General features: G+C 49.8%; 1 protein-coding gene across 2 annotated transcripts in view; it reads left to right on the forward strand.

Moving 5' to 3' along the window:
- The window catches only part of KIF4A (kinesin family member 4A), a 307,198-nt gene that overhangs the window by 256,416 nt on the left and 28,734 nt on the right, over window positions 1-22,048 (forward strand). Inside the window, exon 29 of one of the 2 annotated variants that reach the window (XM_078640186.1) lies at window positions 6,136-6,255. The exons of the other annotated variant lie outside the window; for it this stretch is intronic. Coding sequence (XP_078496312.1) covers window positions 6,136-6,255 — 120 coding nt within the window. The remainder of the gene's footprint in view (window positions 1-6,135; window positions 6,256-22,048) is intronic. 2 annotated transcript variants of the gene reach the window in all.

A 22,048-nucleotide genomic window follows, 5' to 3' on the forward strand; every position in this document is an offset into this window, starting at 1 on the left:
TCTGCCTAAGGTGGTAACTCCCTTCCATCTGGGGCAGTCCATTATACTTCCTACCTTGTATCCTCCCCCTCACTCTTCGAAGGAGGAGGAGCGACTTCACCGCTTGGACTCTAAAGGGCGGTGAGTTTTTACCTTGATGGGACTAAAGACTGTTGTGTGGATGACCAGCTCTTCGTGGGATTTGCTGACTGCAGGAAAGGCAGAGCGGTGCACAAGCGCACCCTTTCCAGATGGATTATCTTGTGCATCAAGATCTGTTAATCTTTGGCCGGTAAGGAACCTCCAGAGGGTATAAGACCTCACTCTACTAGAGCAAAGTCTTCAACATCTGCATTGTCTAGAGAGGTTCCTGTAGAGGACATTTGTAGAGCGGCAACTTGGGCCTCCCTCCACACTTTAGCGAAGCATTACTGGTGAGGAGGGAGGGTCACTTTGCGCGTGATTTTTGGTATAGAAGGGTGGGCACCCTCCTCCGGGAGTGGGGACTGCTGTGGGACTCTATTCACAAGGTGAGGTATCCACTGGCAGATGTATCCATCAGAAGAACAAGTTACTTACCTTCGGTAACCCTTTTTCTGGTGGATACAGTAACTGCCTCTGGATACCTCACTGACCCACCCGCCTCCCCGTTGTCCACCCTTGTATACCTGCAATGTTGATTTTTCATGTCTGTTACTTTCAATGGAAATGTTTAATTCTTTTTGCTTATTGCATTGATTTCACTGTGTTGGTTTGAATACTGTGTACTATGTATACTGTATATATTTGTGTCCGTCCGTCTCGAAGGCACGGAAAAAAAGGGCGGAACTGACGTCATCACGCCGACTAGGCTCTTATGGCTCCGGTGACGTCCGCAGTCTCGAGCGGAGCCATGCTTCTGTGACGTCGTCCTCGTCTGAGTGGAGAGCTACAAAAAATTCCCAAATGCTGCTGGCGCTGGGGGATATTCACATGGTGAGGAATCCACAGGCATATACTGTATCCACCAGAAAAAGCGTTACCGAAGGTAAGTAACTTGTTCATTTGGCGCGTTCTTGGGATACTGCATAAACTGGGACAAATCCTTGGTATTCTCTCTGGTGGGTGAGCTTCCAGCCCTGACGGTGTGCAAGGAACTAGCTCATAAAGAGTTGTTCAAATATCTGGGCATCTGGATGACAAAGTCAGGAGGAGTTCATGCAGCTTAACATATATGATCAGCTGGACAGGTTGAAGGGGGGGTTAATGTGGCTCAGTGGCAGCAATTACCAGCCTCCCTTATTGGCAGAGCAGTTCTATTAAAAATGATGGCTCTCTGCACCTTTTGTACGCAATACAGAACACACTATTCCAGATTTCTGAAGCTTTCTTTCGAGCGGATGAGTCGGAGCAACGAGCGTTGGGGGTGGGAGGGGGTGCACTCTACCAGTGGTGAGGGTACAGGTGTATGAGCCCTGTACCCCTACAGTGTCTAAGCCAATTTTTAAACATTCTAAGTGCAGTAATGCCATAAAGAGTATGTCAGTACGAACTCCACAGCACCATAATGGCTTTACTGAAAACTTTGAAGTTTGGTATCAAACTTCTCCGCACATTAAACCCACACTGATGTCAGTGTGGGATTTAATGAAAAATACTCACAGGGCATCATAGAGATTTGCCCCCTGAAACGACTGAAGTCTAGTGTCCTAGCTGAAAGCAGCAACAGGCCTGGGAAGCTCACAAATTTGGCAAGCCGGGAGCACAGGGGCTATTCTCAACCAAGCTTTAGTTGATTGTCTTAAGCCACCCGATATGCTCCCAATTTGATATCTCGGGCTCTCCTTATCTGCCCAGTCCCAACAGCAGCCCTTTCGCCACTGCCATGGCACATATGGGCGTCAGTAGTATGAACCATACCAACCAGTTCAGAAACCTGCTCAATCTTTTTGTAGGCGGGTCGCAGATCACAGAGGATGCGGGAGTCAGCCAGTGAGCCGTCCACTCTCCCACCCCATCTGCTGTAGTATCCTCTAACCCTCTTTGGTCCACTATAACCAGTACAACCATCCTGTTGGTGACCGGATCAGGCACCGCCTGCCCGATGGTCTGTAATACTCAGTCAAGTATGTGCTACAGATTGTGTAGAGGGGAATGTCCTATTTGTGGACACCTCCACCCATGCCTCCTTCCAAAGAACAGATAGAGGACCATCTCTCCTTGTTCTGTTAAGAAGTACAGGCTCTTCTGCCCCCAAAGAGCCATTTAAAGGGTGTCCATGCCAGTAGCAAGGTGGGGTTGTTACTTTTCTTGTTATATCGTCTTTAAAGAGATTTGACACTAAATCATGCAACCTGTTTTGTGGACAAGAAATTGTAATTGTGTTTGAGATTTGCCCAGTTGCCAAAATATAACTACCAAGAAATTCTTCACCTCCTGGGATTAATGGCTTTGTTTTCTTTCTGTTTAAGAATGCACTTTCTGCTATAATTTCTTTGGGACTGGTAAAACGGGTAAGACTATCCTTTGTCTGTTTTGTAGGGTGTCCATTAGTGAGCCTGCCTGCAAATGTGGTTGTAGATCAGTATTTCATGTCTATGTTGTGAGAAAGTGGCTCTATATATACAGAACCAGAATCCGGTACAGTGTGTATAGTCCAACAACCCCAGAGGTATAACAGAGGTTAAAATCAGGACTGACCTTACTCTCAAAAGTGGTAGCTTGGTCGAGCAGTAAGGCAGTACCAGAGGACAGTGTAAAGCATTTGTTGTACACACTCAGTCAACAAAAGGTTTCACACTCAAGGACTGAACTCCAGGCCAATTGCTTACCCTCAGCTGGTCTCGGATGATGGGGGCCCCTGGTTCTGAGTATGCAGGCGTCGTCTGGTTCATCGAGGAGGGTCTTTGGGCACTGGACTTCGGGTCCCAGTCGCCGGGGGGACGTCCTCGTGGTCTTGGTTTACACGGGCCGGGCTCGGCGGGTGCAGAGGGGGCTCGTCTGGAGCTTCCTGGCTGGCACCAGGGGGGTTGTTGCAGCAGAGCCTCTGCTGATGGGAGTCCCAGTCTTTAAGAGGGTCAAGGCAGGCAGGTCTTCTGGGTGTCCCAAGGTTGCTGTCCGGAGGAGTCGCCGGGATCAGGCAGGAGCAGGTTCCAGGAGCAGGTTCCAGGATCGACAGGCCGGTAGGGCTGGGGCCAAGTCAGTTTTTGTCCTGTTAGCAGCTGCACGGCGGGTCTTGATCTTCTTTCTTCTTTTCTTATCAGGATCTGAGGAAGGAAGGTTCAGGGAGCCCCTAAATACTGAATTTAGGGGCGTTGCAGTCAATAGGTCCCAGTTCTGGGGTGGGTACACCCCCTAGCCTGCTCCTCCTGTGGGAGGGGTGCAGGAGCCTAGCTGTGATTGGGCAGGGCTCCCCATCCTCAAGATGGCCGGAGCCCGGGGTCGTGCTTCATCTAGTCTCCTCTACCTGAGGGGTGCGGTTGGCACAGGCTGCCACCACCCCGTACCACCCCCCCCCCCCTTCCTGACGTAGCTTTTTCCGCCAGTCTTCCCTCCAGAGTCTGCATCGGGACTGGTGGGGGCCAGTTCCTGGGTACAGTAAATGATCTGGAGAAGCTCAGAGGCGGCATGCCTTTGAAGCTTCCCCTTCTCATCCTGGGGGAGGAGACCTAGCACCTCACCCAGGATGTGCATTGTTGCAGGCCCAGGAGGTTGCTCTCCTACCCAGGGGTCCAGCAACATGTCTGCTGTGTGGCAGCCTCTGCAGCCACTCAGCCCAGACGTGGATTGTAGGTTAGGTTTTCAGGGGGCATCTTAGAGATGCCCTCTGGTGCATTTTACATTAAACCCCACACTGGCATCAGTATGGTTTTAATGTGCTGAGAAGTTTGGTACCAAACGTGTCAGTCTTCAGTGTAGCCATTATGGTACTTTGGAGTTCGTAATGACAACCTCCCAGCACCATATACTCTCAATGGCATCACTGCACTTACAGTGCCCAGGAATGGCCCTGAGTATTGTAGGGGCACAGGGCTCATGCACCTGTGACCACACCTCTTGAATAGGGCACCCAGCTAGAGGGGTGACTGAAGTATACCAGGGCAGTGGGTTCTGTGGGCATGGCACACGGTTGTGTGCCACGTCGACTTTGTTTGGGTCTGGACTTAGACACAGCCTGCAAAGGCAGTGTGTGGGTGTCAGGGTACAGGGCCCCTGAGGGTGGCACAATAAGTGCTGCAGCCCTCAGGGGTCTTCCCTGGTCACCCTGCCCTGGGTACCTAGGGTACCATTTATTAAGGGCTGACAGGTGGCCAGAGATGTCAATTGGGTTTTAGTTGTAATACAGTTTTAGGGAATGAACACAGGCCCTGGGTACCTGGTTGGCAGGAGCCCAGGGTACTCAATCAAAGCACATCAGCAGTTCAGAAAAAAGTGGGAGCATACCAATGCAAGAAAGATGGCACTCTCACATGTGGGCTGGTCTTTACTACATTTACATTTTTACATTTATATGCTTCCAGGATAGGTTGGACTTGGATCTGTAAGAGGTGCATATACGTGTGAGGCACTCCACCTGAAGTAAAACCGCATATCCGTTTAGGTTCAGAGTGGTGAACGTCTCTGGTGGCTTTTCTCCCCAAGACGTGGGAAAACTGGTACAAATAGTGGAAGACAACATGGCATCAACAATGTCAACAAGCCAGATATGGTACAGCCTCTTCTGCAAGAAGTCTTTAAATCTGTGAACTTGGACTGAATTGAGGCAAATTGTTTTGTCTTCTGGGTTTCCTGAATACATGACTGGATCTTTTGTCCAAGGAGATCTGTTTACCACAAATGAGAAATTGACTGCTGTTAAATGAGGTATTGGCCAAATAGTGATGGCTTCGGGTGAATCTGGTTGCTACTAAACAGCAAGGGTCCCGTTTATTTGATAGTTTCCAAGAGGCAATGGATTCTGTGGAGGGTGGTTTGTTTTTTGGCCTGTATTCATCTGATAAATAGGATAATGCAGAAGCTTAATCAACAAATGTCAGTCAGTAGTTACAGCACAGGAAATGACATTGGGAGTCATTGCATTGAGGTCAGTACATCAGGGGTACCTTTATCGCTGGATTTTTGGCAATGGGGTTTCCTTTACTGCGCATTGTTGGACTGCTTTTTTTTTTTTAAATCTAACTTAATAGTAAACTTTTTGTAACCTTTTTAAAATATAATGTACTTTTATTTAAAGAGTTCCATTAAATAATTTTCTAGCAGTGCTCCTGCGTGCTCTTAGGTGGCATTGTGTGGGTCCGTTCTGACTCCATAGTGCCCCAGAACAGATTGAGCGGAACTGCATATAAGCGCCACCCCTGCCCAATGTCTTTCTTGCATCCCTATGCTGATCTGGAGCTTCGCTCCCACCTTTTGGAGTCTAACGATTACTCCAAATAACGCTTTGAACAATAGTGTTGTGGAAATGATGTCCCAACTGAAAATAACAGGATTCAAGGTGTTCTCAGACTAGATGAAAAAGACGTCGGTCACAGACCTGAATGAGAAGCCTGTGGTGCCTGGGCTCCAGCCACGACTCTGGCTTGGGTGGGGGTGGCGCCTATGACTGCTGAGACTACTCATCTGGCACCTATGGGATTTTATAAAGGTGAGGCATCTGCAGCTAGAGTATCCATCATAAAGAGCTGCTGAAGGTAAGTAACTTTATTTTATTTTTAATATTTCTCTTAATGAACATACCTTTGATAAACTGTTGTGTAAGAGTCTTACTTGCATGTAACTCAGTTCTTAAGCATACCCGTAAAGAGGAAGTGTGTGAAGGAGAATGTGACCAAAACCTGTTCCTTTGCCCAGACGTCGCGCTTCCCACAGTATTAGCCGTTTGTAGAAGTTACTCACTCCCTGGAGTTACAAAGGTGGGTAATGTATTCACAAAGTGTAGATAACGAAGTTGACGCTTCTATAGAATTAATAAATGTGTAAAATCAAGATTTCAATAAAAATTTGTTTAACCTGTTATGATTTTTGGTTGGGGCAGCACTCCAGTGCAATTATTTTAAGAAATTTTTCTTCTTGGATGTGATATTCTTCGTATAGGCTGCATGAATAAATCTTCGTATAATAGACATGTTCACTCCTAATTTTTTACAGGTAAGTAACCTGTCTCTCTTTCTTTACCAGTGTTCCTGCAAAGGCAGATGCGGAAACAAAATGTGTGGCTGCCGAAAGCTGAAACAAGCCTGTAGAGAAGGGTGTGCCTGTAACTTCAAAAAGTGCCGCAACCAGCCGATTGACTCAATGGTGAGTGTTACTGCACACTGGTATAAAAAAAAGTGCACTTCACTGCTGTGTGGGGTAGAGCTGACCTCAGCTCTTGAAGTTTTACTGATGTGGGAGCATGTGGGGTGGTGGAGCGATATTGGAAATAGGAATCGTAATTTCCAGAGGTAGAGATGTGGTTTTTTTACACTTGTAGGAAAGACTGATCACTTAGTTCCAGAGGTAGTAATAGTCTGATTAAAGTTGATTGGCGGGAGAATGTAAGGCAGTCGAACAAGTGATTTAGGCAGGAGTATTCAGGTATCTGTTGAGCAGAATGGAAGCACAAGTAGTGGTTATGGTGTTCTGAAGAAATATTTGCTGCTCTGGTACATATGGAATTCCCTTTGCCCTTGTATGGTCTGTGTGCTATGGGAGGCACTATTGTAGAGCGGTGTAGGGGTTCAACAGTGGCCTGGAAGGATTCCAAAGGTGTCGCAAGAAGTAATATGATTAATGGTGCATTCTTTGTACAATGGTAGCATGTTGATAGATGAGATGCGCCAGGTAGCTTACATGGGAGCAGATCAATGTTGTACTGGGGAACTGACATTTCTAACCCAGGTGGTTGTGGGTGATTGTTTGCAGTAGTAATGTGGTGTGGAGGGCAGTATGTGATGTGCACTCTGGGCAGTGTAATGTTGCATATAGAGAGTTCAGTTATGGGAGAATGGCAATTATGTACTGTGGACTAAATCATATCCTGTTGCCTAACATTTTACATTGCCTTGTGAGGGAATCCATCCAGTGTGTGCACTGCTAAATTCAAACTCCATTTGCAGTGATCTTTCTGCTTTTTGACTATGGGTCAATATACCAGTGAACACCCCGCCCACCTTTCATTTTGACACATCAGCACGCGTAGCATCCATTCCAATGGATACTTCTCACCGCAGATTCCTCACCATTTGAATTAAGGCACCAGACTTGTTCTAGAACCATTTCATAGCGATCTCCCTCATGTGCCATTAGACTCCACAAAGGCCTTGCTCCGCCTCAAGGTGCTATGACGCAAATCCATATAAGCACCAACCAGTGAAACTAGGTCCGATGGATACTTGTAACTATATTCCTCGCCTTGAGAATAATCCTCACTCAGACTGGATCCAGATACTTTTAGAGCAGTTCTCCTGTGTCGATGGCACCATGTAGCTACATGCCGACCTAGTTGAGCCAAGCTACATATAATCGCCACCCATGTGTGCTGACATCTGTTCCTTCCTTCTTGCACCTTCAGACACAGATCCAGAGATTCTCCCTGGTCTTTAACAATAATTTTCAAGAGCAATTTCTCAATCTGCATGAGAAATGCAAGCCTCTAAAACCACAGGGTTCAAACCATGCAGGGGCTGTTGCAATTGCTATCAAGAGCTTCCCAACGCAAATAGGCTTGACACTTCGCAGATACTTTCCTTGTGTCCTGCTGTAGGAAAAAAACCCTCCTTCACTGTAGTGATGCGAAGGGCAGCTCAAATGTTAGATTTACAATTGCCTACCTTGGAAGTGAAAACTAACTAACCAAAGTCCTACAACCTGAGCAGTCTCCCACTGAGCTACTACTACCATTTAATGAGACCCTGAGACTGTTCTGCGCACCTAGGCTGAGTCTTGTTCAGGGTCAACAGTTAATAGGAACATTGCCCATCACCATTGGCCTGCACCTGGTGGTCTTGCCTTCCTAACACAATATCACACTTTAGGGTCTGATAGTAAATCTGTCCACCAGGAGGGTCAGTCTTGATGCCTTCCCTACCACTTCCCCCGATGGATAGTCAAAAAGAATAGAGAACTTTCTGCTTCACTAGCTTTGCTCTGAGAAGTCATTGCCTGTTGTCTTCTCTGCTGTTACTCCCGTGCCCTTTGGGATACGGTGACCAAAGGTTTACTGGCTGTTTCAGACAACCTTTGGCCATCTTACGTAGGCTAATCAATCCTGCAGTCCTACAGAGAAATTGTGATAGTCCTTTCGTGGTATAGGCTCTTTAAACACCATGGACATAGTGTGCGTTCCAGTCTCCTGCCCCTCCGACGTCTGCACCTACATAACTGCTGTTTGTTCGTGCTGGTAGACAGTCACCATGTCCGAGGTAGGAACCCCCATTTCCTCCAAGGTTGACAAGTCCTCTGTACTATAATTTGTAGCTCTGCCCTTTCTTTTACCCACCTGCACCTTACATAACCTTCAGGGCAGAGAAACAACTGTCTGTCTTGCAGTTCCTTTTGGCCAAAAAAGCCATCAAGAGGTTTCTGGCACCTATTGCAGGACTTTGGTCTTGCTTGTGTCTGGTGCCGAAGAACGGAGGCCTCTGTCCTATCCTAGACTTCTGTCCTCTTGATTTCTGATTGCAGAAGGACCAATCCAAATGGCTCATGCTAGAACAGAGGTAGAACAGTAACTTTTTGAAATGTCAGAAGTAGCTCTTGTGATGGATACTACTTTGTGCAGATTCTTTGCTTTTAAATACCATAGGTGCCAGTCTAGATGTGGAAATGCCTAACCTCTCTATGGAACCAGTAGGGAGTGATGGCTCAATGTTGGCAGAAGTGAATCTGCTGTGATGTCACTGAATCCTTATGGCACCTACCCCAGCTCCCTGCCATCAGTTCGTTTTTTTCCGATGCCTTTGGACTTGGGTCCGAAGCTTCTGCTCATTCCGAGGTGATGAAAATGTACTTTCAAATTTTGGTGCAGCTTGGGGATCCTGGCTCTACCTAAGAGGTCTGGGTTTAATCCCTGCCGTTGGTGTGATGAACAAATGTCCATCTCTGACCCACACAATGACTGCTTCTGGTGTCTTGGTTCTTGACTTGATTTTCTTTGTGTATTCTGCCTTCAGAAGAATCCTAAAACCATGCAAGAGTGCAAAGCGAAACTTGCTGGCCTGTGTGGTGATTTACCATTCGGTCACCAAGTCTAAAACCAGGTCTCGTTTCGCCATCATACTCGTCCAAAGGGAGAAGATAAGGCTCCACATGATGCACTTGTCTAAAGACATTAAAATGTCTGAGGTAAGCAGCCTCCTGGGTTGCACTCTTGCACCTTCATTTCCAGAATCAAGACTTGATGCCTGTATCTTCTCTGGTATCATTGACCTTGGTGCTTGTTTATTCTCCCTCCTCTCGAGTCTCCAACAGTGAGTCCAAGAATACCCAGAATTCTTGACTTCAGGTGCTGATCCAACATACTTTTTAGAGTAATGCTGGATTGGAGAGCAGCAGTCCCCTCGGGTGCACCTTATGACCACAGTAGACCTTACGGGGATCCTCAAAATAATATACAAATCACCAAGTCCTCATATGCTCAATTAATCCAAGATAAAACGTTCCAGTCACTGTTGATATTCCAAATCATTTTTTGTCCAGTAAGTTGTTAATCCGCTCTAACGAAGAAGTGTTTCATTATCGTGGGAATATTTATAATAAGGTTCATCAAAATACACTTTCCTTTAGATTTAAACCTTATTTTAAAACCATCCATAAGTTCATGATTATAGTATCACCAGTCAAAATCATAAATAGCCCGAATATCTCCAGCCGAAATGCATTCCTATCCAGTTACACCTCCATTCTGATCTTCGATGTATCCTCAGTGTGAGAAGTTGGCCTGGTATATGATGTTCACTATTCTAGTGATCACCTTGCACCAGTCCAAACAACCCTTATGGTGATGGTTGTAAGTCAACCTTCTAGACCAGCTATCCTAGTGGTAGCATGGACAAAGCAGTCTTAGGCTAAGACTCTTGAGGGCGTGTAAAGCCAGCTGTATTTATTTACTAACACACTCCTCTGAACTCTTTGAGATCACAGGCCAAAGCACAGAACAAGATACTTAGTCAGAATACGTTAAGTTGCACAATTTACGGTTAGGCCCTAGGGGCGAAGCAAACTATATATTAAGAAAGTGGTACAAGTACCACGTCACGAGAAAAGGAAAGGCCTAGGGAATCGCTGGGGCTAAACTATCTGAACAAAAGTTTAGGAGTAGGAAGCCCACAGGCGGCGCGTGCAGTTTCTTTACACACACGCGTGTGTCAATGCAAAGTCAATGGGAACTTAGAAGTTAGATTTAGAAGGATTTAGGACACTTCTGGTTTAGCTAGGAGGAAACAACTAAAGACTTAGACACTTGGATAGTCGATACCCTTGGGAGCACCGAAGTACTCGCGTTACCTCACCCACGGACGGCGGGTGCATAGGTGTGAAGATGTCGAGTTTCGTTGTTGAATCCTATGGAGCCAAAGATGCTGCAGGCGACCAGGAGGAAGATGTCTGGGTGGATCCAAGGGTGGATAGAGGATGAAGAGGACCTGAAAGCAGAGGGGACAGAGTCTGGGTCACTAGCCAGTGACCGGGTGGAACAAGGAAGGAACCAGACTACGTCTAGGAGCAATCAGGTGCTGTCTTGAAGCTTGTCATGGCAACCACGTGGACCAGGAGGTGTCGATGACGACCAGGTGCTGGAGACGAGCTGTCTCACGAAGGTTCTCGCAGATTGAGGAGTCTACTTCCAGATTTGAGTCAACAAGCCTTGGCAAAGGCAACCCACGCAGGATTCAACAAAGGCTTCTGGTGCAGATCAGCAAGGTCTGGGGTGCCTCACCTTTGCAGGGAAGCAAGGGCCAGTCTGGAGCAACCAGACCAGCTAGGTGGTTCAAAAGGATTGTCGTCACAGAGGCTACTAGCCAACGGGCCAGCAACCGGACAACTCGTCGAGCAGAACGGCCCCACACAGAACTCGTGGAGGGCTGATCTTCGGTGCATGTGGAGCTTGGGTTCGGGGTTTCTCAATCCCCAGTGCACAGCTTCGAGGATGCCTCAGGAGCTGCACATTTAGCAAGTTTCAGGCTTTCCAAGATGTCCGGTCCCACGTCTCTCGTCGCCTCCACGGATCTCAGCTATGCTGCAGTCGTGAAGAGAGGGTCTGGAAGTCTGGGTCGTGTCAGGCTCTGTGCTCTGGCAAGCCTTTGATTTGCTGGATGGTGCCTGGTTGCCCAGGGTGGTCACTCCTTGGCCACAAGGGAGATTCTTCAGTCTTCAGCTTCAGCAGAATGTCGAATGTCCAGAGTTTCGTGTCAAGTTTCTGTTCAGGATTAATCTAAAGTCTCAGGACTCCGCTCCTACCTTTATACAACTAAAAGGGGCTGGATTACTCTCTAGGTCCCTCCTATGGGTGGGACCAGAAAGGGAGTGGGTTACACCCCCTTTCCTTTGTCCAGTTTCGCGCCAGAGCTGGGGCAGAAGTGCCCCAGCAACCGGTTTGAACTGGGGTATGCATGGAGCACCTTGTGTGCTCCAGGCAGTGTCTCATTCTATTCAGCCCTCCCTGTCCTAATACACAAAGTTCTGTCTGGGGTGGTGCCCGCACCTTTCCAGGCAGGAAACCTATTGTCCAAACCTCCGTGACTGGAAGGACTCCCAGCAGCAGAAGGTCAGACTTGTGTCTGTGGCAGCAGCGTCCATTTTGTGATGCTGGGGCTCTGGTTAACTTTATCCGGGATAGTCAGCAACATGTCTTCTCCCTCTAGTAGGGTGGAGTGCTACCCCCGTCGCCAGAATTGTGGTAGTATTCCAAAGCATATTACACCTTACACGACATGTTTAGATAAAGCCAAACCAAAGTTAGCATTCAACCGAGAGGATTATAATGCACTTAAGAGTATATGGTATGGCGATATCGTAGAACAGCTATTAGGACATGGTTCCGAAAGCTGCAGACAGGCTCAGCTCATGCTAGAGCACCATCTCACACGTAACCAAGCACTCTGCCTCCAGGATTGTTAAGGCCTGCCATAGGAGTGACTTATAGGTTACTGTGTGTCTAAATATAAGGGTAGATATAGGAATACTATGCCTAAGCAAGGGGTGATTACACGACCTTGCCCCAGCTGAGTGATCAGCCAGTTGTCCGTTTTGAGTGGCCAGCCAGGGGTGGCATAATACATGCTGCAGCCCCTGGTAGGCCTTGGTTACACCTATGCCCCAGTACCTAGGGTACACTTCTACAGGGGCTGACAAGGTGAACCAATTCCCAGGTGTGGATGTACCTAGAGTACATGGTGTGAATTTAGAGAGTGCATCTGGGCTATGGGCATGATTAGCAGGCCCACAGCCACATCTAAGTCGAAAACCAGTAAAGCAAAAGCAAAAAGTGGGGTGACCATAGGAAGCAGACCCTACTCTCCTACAGACACCTCCAGCCATGCCATCGCAGTACCACTGCGTGTCAGGGGATAACTTACAACTTCTGCAAGAGGAAGTTACGGCCCTCTTGGCTAAGGGGGACATCAAGCACGTTCCTGGGTTAGAAGTAGGGTGTGGTTGTTACTCCCACTACTTTCTGGTTCCCAAGAAGGGCAAAGGGGGCCTATGCCCTATCTTGGAACTGCGGAACATCAACGGCTTCCTCCAGAAGGAGAAGTTCAAGATGCTGACACTGGATCAGGTCTTAGCTGCCCTGGACCCAGGAGACTGGATGGTAGCGTTAGACTTGCAGGACGCCTATTTTCACATTCCCGTCCTGCCGGCTCACCGGCGCTACCTGCGGTTTACGGTAGGCCATGAGCACTTTCAGTATACCGTGCTCCCCTTCAGCCTTACCAGCGCCCCACGGGTGTTCACGAAAGTGATGGCGGTGGTTGCAGTTCATTCTCACAGGTTAGGGGTTTCAGTCTTCCCCTACCTCGACGACTGGTTGAAGGCGGGCTCGCCCCAGACAGTAGTCAGCCACCTCTAGACTACGGCCGACCTGCTGGGGTTCTCCATCAATGGGCTGAAGTCGTACCTGTGTCCCTCTCAGAAGCTCCTTTATCAGAGCGGTTCTAGACTCGGCGCAGTTTTGGGATTATCCTCCAGAACAGAGGGTTTATCCTCCAGAACATTCAGGCTCTGATTCCGATCTTTCAGCCGTTATCCCAAGTCTCGGTCAGGTTGATGCTGTGGCTTCTGGTACCGATGGCCTCCTGCATCCTTCTGGTGCATCACGCCAGGTGGCGGATGCGGGCTCTGCAGTGGGACCTGAAGTTTCAGTGGGCCCAGCATCATGGCAACTTGTCCGACCATGTCTTGATCTCGGAGAGCACTGTAAAACCGTTGCAGTGGTGGCTCGCGGACCGCGATTGGGTCAGCGGCAGATCCCTCTCCCTACCCCAACCCGATCACGTAGTTGTGACGGACGCGTCCCTCCAGGGCTGTGGGGGCCACATGGGAGAGGCAGAGATCAGAGGCCCCTGTTCTCCGGCGGAGTCCCAGCTCCATACCAACCTTCTGGAGCTGCGGGCGATCAGACTTGCACTGAAGGCATTCCGCCCCTCTGTCCAGGGGAGTGTAGTGCAGGTGTTCACGGACAACACCACCGCCATGTGGTACTCCAACAAACAGGGCGGGGTGGGGTCGTGGACCCTATGTCAGGAGGCTTTGTGCCTCTGGCAGTGGCTGGAACATCAGGGCGTGACCCTGGTGGTTCAACACCTGGCAGATTCCCTGAACGCCAGGGCGGACGAACTCAGCCTTCGGTGCATGATGGATCACGCATGGCGTCTGAACTCGGACGTGGCGCAAGGTCTCTTTCAGCAAGGGGAGAGCCTTGGTTAGATCTATTCGCCGCAGAAGAGAACGTGCAAGGTCATCAGTTCTGCACGTTGGAATTTCCAAGGCGGCACTTGCTCGGAGACGCTTTCCGTCGCGAGTGGATTTGCGGTCTTTTGTACGCCTTTCCGCCTATACCACTTCTGCCCAGAGTACCGAAGATCAGGCACGACCGGGCCCAAGTCATCCTTGTGGCTCTGGACGGGGCACAAAGGTACTGGTATCCAGAGCTTCTCAGCATGTCAGTCGATCCCCTGATTCGTCTGCCTCTTCAGGAGGACCTACTGTCGCAGCAGCAGGGGCTGGTTCTCCACCCGAACCTGTCCAGCCTCCATGCGTGGAGATTGAGCGGAGACAGTTGAGGCCATTTGACTTGCCTCCTGAAGTCTGTGATGTTGTTCTGGCAGCCAGGCGTTCCTCCCCAAAATCGGTATACACCTGCAGGTGGAACAAATTTGTGGCATGGTGCACAGCAAAGGCTGTGGATCCACTCTCTGCCCCCCCTTTCTGAGGTTCTCCTCTTTCTTCTTTCTCTTGCCCAGCAGGGCTCTGCTCTGGGCACTATCAAGGGCTACCTCTCTGCCATTTCCGTCTTCTTAAGGCTTCCTGATCAGCCCTCTTTGTTCACGTCCCCAGTTGTAAATAGGTTCTTGAAGGGCATCACTCGTATGTTCGCTTTTTTGATGCCTCAGTGGGACTTGAACCTTGTTCTGACTTACCTGATGTGCGCTCCTTTCGAGCCACTTCATAACTGTCCTCTTCGTCTTCTTACCTTAAGACTGCATTCCTGTTTGCCATCACCTCTGCCAGGAGGGTGAGTGAGCTCCAGGCCCTGTCTTCACAACCCCCTTTCCTTTCTGTCCATCCGGACAAAGTTGTGTTGCGGACGCGACCCTCTTTCCTGTCCAAGGTAGTCACATCGGGCAGTCGATCACCTTGCCCACCTACATTCCGCCTCCGCATCTCTCGAAAGAGGAAGAGAGGCTCCACCGTCTGGACCTAAAACGTGCTCTCTCATACTATCTGGATCACACACACACCAGTTCCGTGTGGATGACCAACTCTTTGTTGGTTACGTGGGCGCTAAGAAGGGCCTGGCGGTGCACAAACTGACCATTTCCCGATGGGTCGTTTTGTGCATCAAGGCTTGTTGTTCACTGGCTAAGGAGCCTCCTGTGGAGCTACGTGCCCATTCCACTCGGGCCACGGCGGCTACTACTGCCCTCGGTCGGGGAGTCCCCCTGCAGGACATCTGTCAGGCAGCTACGTGGGCCTCGCTGCACACGTTCGCAAAACACTACTGCCTGGACAGCCAAGTCCGGAGAGATGGCTTTTTCCATCGTTCCGTTCTCCAGACTTTCTGGTGTGATCATTGGTTCGCAGATCCACCACCGGGGTTGGTATTGCTGGGGTATCTATTCTAAGGTAAGGATTCTAATACTAACCTGTTTCTTTCTTTCGGTAACGATATATCTGTAAAACAGTAGTTAGTATTAGATTCCTTACCGCCCCACCCATCCTCCCCGTTCTGCGAACCGATATCTAGGGTTAAGGTCATCCCCTTTCAGGGCCCTAGTTTCATGGCACCAGTGTTGGTTTTTATCATGGCTCTGCGTTTCTGGCACAGAAAAGCTGTGTATAAGAACTGACGTCAGCGCGCGAGGGCGGCGTATAAGTACTCAGTCATCCCGGCGCTGATGACGGACGGGGAGCCGCAGACGACACGTAACGATGCGCAGGGGTACACCTGGGGATATTCTAAGGTAAGGAATCTAATACTAACTGTTTCTTACAGATATATAGTTACCGAAGGTAAGTAACTTGTGCTTCAGGTCGCCTTCGGGTGCCTGTTCTCTGTTTCGTTTATATAGATTGCTTTTGCTTCTTGAGGTCGTGTGCGCGGCCACTCGTAGGGGTGTGCCTGGGCATCTCCTCCTCTCCCTCCTACATCCTCTTGGTCGGTTGGGTTCTGCTTGTGTGGGTTCCTATTGCCTGGCAGGGACGAGGTTCTACCTGGCCCACCGATCTGGTCCCCTGTGGGGCCCTCTGTTCTGGTCCCCTGTGGGGCCCTCTGTTCTGGCTTCTGGGTCCTTTCGCAGACCCATTCCCAGGTGGTATTGCTAGGGTATCTATTCTACTGTGGCTAGTAGTCTATCAGATGTACGAGTTACTTATCTTCGGTAACAATGTATCTGGTAGAGACGATTCTAGCTGCAGATTCCTTCATGGCCCGCCCTTCCTCCCCTATTCTGAGAGGATCCTTTGGTTGGTCTTCGGTACTCCTCCTGGTGGGGGGCTGTGCCTCCTGTGCCTTCCTTGTTCTGGACGGGTGGCTAAGTCTGGGGGCGGTTCATTCCTCCCTTGGTTCTTTGGAGGATATGGTTACGGTGCCCTGCTGCTCTGGCTACGCCAGGTTTGGGGGGGGGAGAGGGGGATTGCTTTCTAAAAGTAAAGTAAAGTCCACAATCACCCGTAAGGGTCTCTAGGCGCTGGGGGGGCCGTCGGGAAGATTAAGCGAGCTATTGCCCAGAGTCACATGGTGCTGGGCTAACCTGCCGCCGGAGCCGGGGATCGAACCATGGTCCCCAGATTCCAGCGTCAGTCGCCCTGGCCGCGGCGCCACACCTCTTCCATCTATCCCTGTCCTCCCCTCCCTCCTTCGCTATTCTCGGATTAGGGATCATCTGGCCATGTCTTGCCCTTGTCCCTTGTGGGTGGTTGCCCTCTATGTTGGGGTGGCTAGGAGGTTTGTTGTCCCTATCTGTCTTGGGACTGGTTCACTTCCTTTCTCAGGATGGGGGTGATTGGTTACTACGTGTGACATGACTTTTACGCATGTCCCTTGCCTATGGGGCACAAGGGTGGGGGGCTGTCTATGTGCTGGCAGGGTGGCTGCGCAGGGCTCTGCTTGTTGTTTGTTCTGTACCTGCCTTTGGGTTCCTACAGTACCTCCTAGAATGGTGACCTTCCCCTCACAGGGAAAACAATGCTGTTCAAAGAGACAATAAAACAAAAGTAGCGCTTCACTGGCAAACTCTTTAAAGTGAGGCTGATGTGTTTGGGTGTGAATAAAATCAATTTGGCTATTTTGCAACGACTCTTAACTAGCTTTATTTAGTTATATAATTTTCATATTTTAAACCTTCTATTTCTCTCCGTCCAGAGGCTGCATTTTGGAATAGAAAAATGTCAGAAAGAGGGCATCGCCATCGAGTGTTTTCTTTTTGGGATCCATTTCACAGGGGAGCAAATAAATGAAAGAAGGAAAGAGGTTGTGAACAGTTTCTTGAAGTCCCGGTTTTCAGAAAGTGTGGAGGGGCTGATAGAAAGAGGTAATAAGAGGAAGAGAGATGTGGGATTGGGGAGCTGCCAGCGCCAGAGCAAAAGAGGACATTGTCCGTGTCTAATCTGGGTAGGAAGGAACAGAGTCCTTTCTGATAGATACATCTGCCGTGTGGATTCCTCACCTTGTGAATATCCCCTTGCGTCAGCAACATTCGGAAATTCTTTTGTAGCTTCGCGCCGACGTGGATCCGGACGTCACAGGGGCACGGCATCGCACGCGACCCCGCTGACGTCACCGGCGCCTATAACAGGCCCACGCTGGCGTGATGACATCAGTTCCCTTTTTTCCGCATCGTCGACGCTAACGGTTTTCAGGGATCGTGTAGTAGCTTACAGTAACTTTGTTACTATTTCCGTATATTTGTGTCTTCATTCTCTTCGGGATGTCGTCGAAGAAGACTGAGTTTAAAGCCTGCGGTGAATGTGGCAAGACCATGTCAATCACCGACCCTCACGAATGTTGTGTTTGGTGTTTGAGCTCCGACCATGATGTCGAGGACTGTTCCTGCTGCAAAAAGATGACTCCAAAGGCCTTGAGAGAGAGGGAGACGAAACTCCTCGTGGCGAAACTCAAGAGCAAGAAAGCTAAGAAGTCATCAAACTCGATCTCGCCGGTCGAGGTCGCACTCGGAGTCATCCTCGGCTCACGCTTCGAAGTCTTCGAAGAAGAAACACAGGAAGAGGACCCATGAGTCGCGTCATCACTCTGGGAAGGACTCTGGCTCAAGACCGAAGTCCCAGGTCAAGCTCATGAGTAAAGAAGTGGAGATTTCGGAGTCAGAACATGAAGAGGCTTCGCATCCGGGTTCACCCGAACCTCATGAGCAGGTCCGTTCTCCGATTCCATCCAATCCTTCTGGTCAGGAGGATGAAGGTGAGGGGCTGGTGGAGCCGAAGTTCCGGCACCTGATGGTTCATCGACTCCGGTTCCGGCGCCCGAAGAGGTCGACGTCGTATCGACTCCGCCTCCCCAGGAACAACCAAGAGGTCCATATCCTGAGTTTCCGACTCCAGGTCAGGATCCTACCCAGTTCCTGAACGCCATGTTTGGTGTATATTCAAGGGCAATGTTCCCGTTTGGTGCACCTGTTGGTCCCACGGGTCCTATGGCCTTTAACTTAGGGGTTCCACAGGCTTATGCCCCTGCACCCTTCATGCCTTTTATGCCGGCTCTACCACCGCATTGGCATTTTCCGACACCACCGGTGTCGTCGATGCCGAAGCGCACGACGCCGATCCCATCGACGCCGATACCCGCGACTCCGAGGCAGGATTCTGTCCGACCTCATGTCGAGAGACCTCGTCCGACGTCTGGTTCGACGCCGGCCCCGACCCCGTCGGAGTCGGTTCCTTCCGAATCCTTTGGCTTCGATTGTGAAAGAAAGGTCTCGGAGAAAGGCCCAGAGACTTCTAGAAGAGGAGAAATATGGGTATTCTGATACTGAAGAAGGGGAGTTGCAGGATTCTGAGGATCCCTTTGAAGACTTGTGTGAGGCCAGTGGGCTTGAGCTATCGCCTGAATGGGAGTTAGCTTCTGTATCTAATGTTCCATCTAAGGATGTGGTGCCTTACCAAACTGTCATTAAGAAGGCAGCGAGTTTGCTAAACATTACTCTACCTACGGCTGATTATAAGCCTAATATTTTGACTGAGGTACTTCATTCACCCTCATCTGTGATCGAACCTATGTTGCCCTTCAACGAGTCATTGTCTGAACCTATCTATGAGGTCTGGAAAAAACCCTTATCTGCTCCTGCGGTTTCTAGAACAGTGGCGAGGAGGTATAGAGCTGCACCGGAGGATCCTGCATTTTTAACAACGCATCCTCTTCCTGAGAGTTTAGTAGTGCAGGCTGCCTGCTCTAAGAAATCTGCTGGAGCGTTTCCACAGGTTCCTGGAGACTAGGAATCCAAGAAACGGGACCAAAGTGCCAAAAAGGTTTTCTCATCAGCCAGTATGGCATTAAAATGAACCAATGCTACGTGTCTGATGGGAAGATATATCCATGCTTTGATGGACTCTGTCAAGCAGCTTATTCCAAAGATTCCTGAGGAGGACAGGAAGGATTTTCAAGAAGTAGTTTCGGACACCCAGGCGGCTGCGAGGCAGGTCATCCATAGTGGTCTGGACACCGCAGACTCGGTGGCAAGGGTCATGGGTTCCTCTGTGGCTACTAGGAGAGCTGCTTGGCTCAAATCTTCAGAGTTTTCTGCTGATGTCCAGTCTGCGTTAATGGACTTACCTTTCGATGGATCAGGTCTGTTTGGAAAGAAAGCTGATACTGCCTTGGAGCGTTTTAAGGACAGTAGGGCCACTGCAAAATCTTTGGGCCTTCAGTCCAGGGGTACTACCGGAAGACGCTTCAGAGGATTTGGCCGATCTTCCTTTCGATCTTACAGATCATCCCAGCAGCAGCCTCAGCAGCAGCAGAATACACTGTATAAGTCGTACAGAGGCAGACAAAGATCCCGTCCTAGAGGTCGTCAAGCTTCCTCCTCCTCCTCCTCCTTCCCAACCCCCGGCCAACGCAGCAAAGCAGCCCTAGATCCGCCATTCCGGATCATGTGGGCCCAGTGGGGGGTCGGCTTACTCATTTTCTACAAGATTGGGAATTTAGAACATCGGATCTTTGGGTTCTCAATCTTGTAGAGAATGGGTATGCTCTTCCTTTCCAGGAATTCCCTCCCAATTACCCTCCTTGCCAGGGTTATTGTTCGGAAGACCACCTGCTTCTCCTGCAGGAAGAAGTCCTGGCACTATTCCGAAAGGGTGCGATAGAGGTGGTTCCAGAGCAGGAAAGGGGTCAGGGGTGCTACTCCCGGTATTTCCTGATCCCCAAGAAAGATGGCAGACTTCGGCCAATCCTGGACCTCAGGATTTTGAACCTTTACCTGAAGCAGAAAAAGTTCAAGATGCTCACTCTTGCACAGGTTCTTCAAGCGCTGTTGGAAGAGGACTGGATGGTGTCGATCGACTTGCAGGATGCGTATTTTCATATTCCCATCTTGAAGTCGCACAGAAAGTATCTCCGTTTCACGGTTGGGTCACAGCACTACCAGTTTGTGGTCCTTCCGTTTGGCCTTACTACTGCACCTCGAGTCTTCACCAAGGTGATGGCAGTGGTGGCAGCTCATCTCAGAAGATCGGGGATTCATGTGTTTCCGTATCTAGACGACTGGCTGATCAAAGCGGAGTCGCCAGAGAAGGTGCTCCATCATCTGCAGGAAACAACTCGGTGGTTGCACAGGTTGGGTTTTTCGATAAATGTACCCAAGTCTCACCTGGTGCCCTCACAGCGCAACCTGTTCATAGGTGCGGTACTGGACACTACTGTATGTCGTGCATTCCCTCCTCCTCAAAGGATTCGCGACATACAGGAGATGATTCCTTTATTTTTCAATGGAGCGGTCGTTCCAGTCTTGAAGGTTCTTCGCCTGCTCGGTCTGATGGCTTCATGCATTCTGTTGGTCAACCATGCACGCTGGCACATGAGGGCACTCCAGTGGTGCCTCCGCAGGCAGTGGTATCAACACAATGGACATCTCAGGGAGTCAGTGAGGATCTCCAGAGAAGCTGCGGCGGATCTATCTTGGTGGGGCGTGGAAGGCAATCTGTCTCAAGGAAAGCCTTTTCAACTGCCTCCATCGGTGGCCACAGTGATATCGGATGCATCCACCCTGGGGTGGGGTGCTCATCTGGGGGATCTGGAGGTCAAAGGTCTTTGGTCTCCAGAGGAAAGGTTGCTTCACATCAACCTTCTGGAATTGCGGGCGATACGTTTGGCGCTCAAGGCCTTCCTCCCTTCCCTTCGCGGTCGGTCGGTTCAAGTCCTGACGGACAACACGACCGCGATGTGGTATGTCAACAAGCAGGGAGGAGTGGGGTCGCAGTGTCTCTGCAGAGAGGCTCTGCGTCTCTGGTCCTGGGTTCAGGACCATCAGATTTGTCTGATGGCAAATCATCTGGCCGGAGTGTTGAACGTTCGTGCAGACAGTCTCAGTCGGCAGTTCTCTGCCGACCACGAGTGGAGGCTTCACCCGGAGGTGGTTCACGACATCTTCCAGATGTGGGGGACTCCTCAGGTGGACCTGTTCGCCACTTGCGAGAATGCTCACTGCCCGTCTTTCTGCAGTCTCCAGTTTCCGATGCAAGGAGCCTTGGGGGACACGTTTCAGTTGAGTTGGGGAAATCAACTTTTACGCGTTTCCTCCCATACCCTTGATTCCTCGGGTTCTGAGGAAGATTCGCCAAGACCGGGCCCAAGTCATATTGATCGCCCCGGATTGGCCGAGAAGGGTGTGGTATTCAGACCTTCTCCACCTCTCCTCTCACCCGCCGCTCTGTCTCCCTCACAGGGCAGTTCTCCTCTCTCAGATGGAGGGGCAGGTTCTACACCCCCACCTCCAGACCTTACACCTTCATGCCTGGAGATTGAGCGGGGCAACCTGATTTATTTTTCTCTCCCTCACGATGTGGTGGATGTCATTTTGTCAGCCAGGCGTGACTCCACTAAGTCCATCTATTCTTATAGGTGGTCTAAATTTGTTTGGTGCAGGGAGAAATCTATAGACCCTTTGAGGTCCCATTTATCTGATGTGCTCCAGTTTGCCCTTTCTCTGGCCCAGCAGGGGCTTGCTGTTGCCACGGTGAAGGGTTATCTTTCTGCGCTGTCGGCGTTTATCTGTTTGCCTGACCAGCCTTCTCTTTTTAAGTCTCCCATTGTTTTAAGGTTTTTGAAGGGCCTTACAAATAGGTTCCCTCCTACACCCTTTGTTGTGCCTCAGTGGGATTTGAACCTAGTTTTGACATTTTTAATGGGTGCTCCCTTTGAGCCTCTTCACAAGTG

The sequence above is a fragment of the Lissotriton helveticus genome, chromosome 4_2 (genome assembly GCF_964261635.1).
Source record: "Lissotriton helveticus chromosome 4_2, aLisHel1.1, whole genome shotgun sequence".
Lineage (NCBI taxonomy): Eukaryota > Metazoa > Chordata > Amphibia > Caudata > Salamandridae > Lissotriton > Lissotriton helveticus.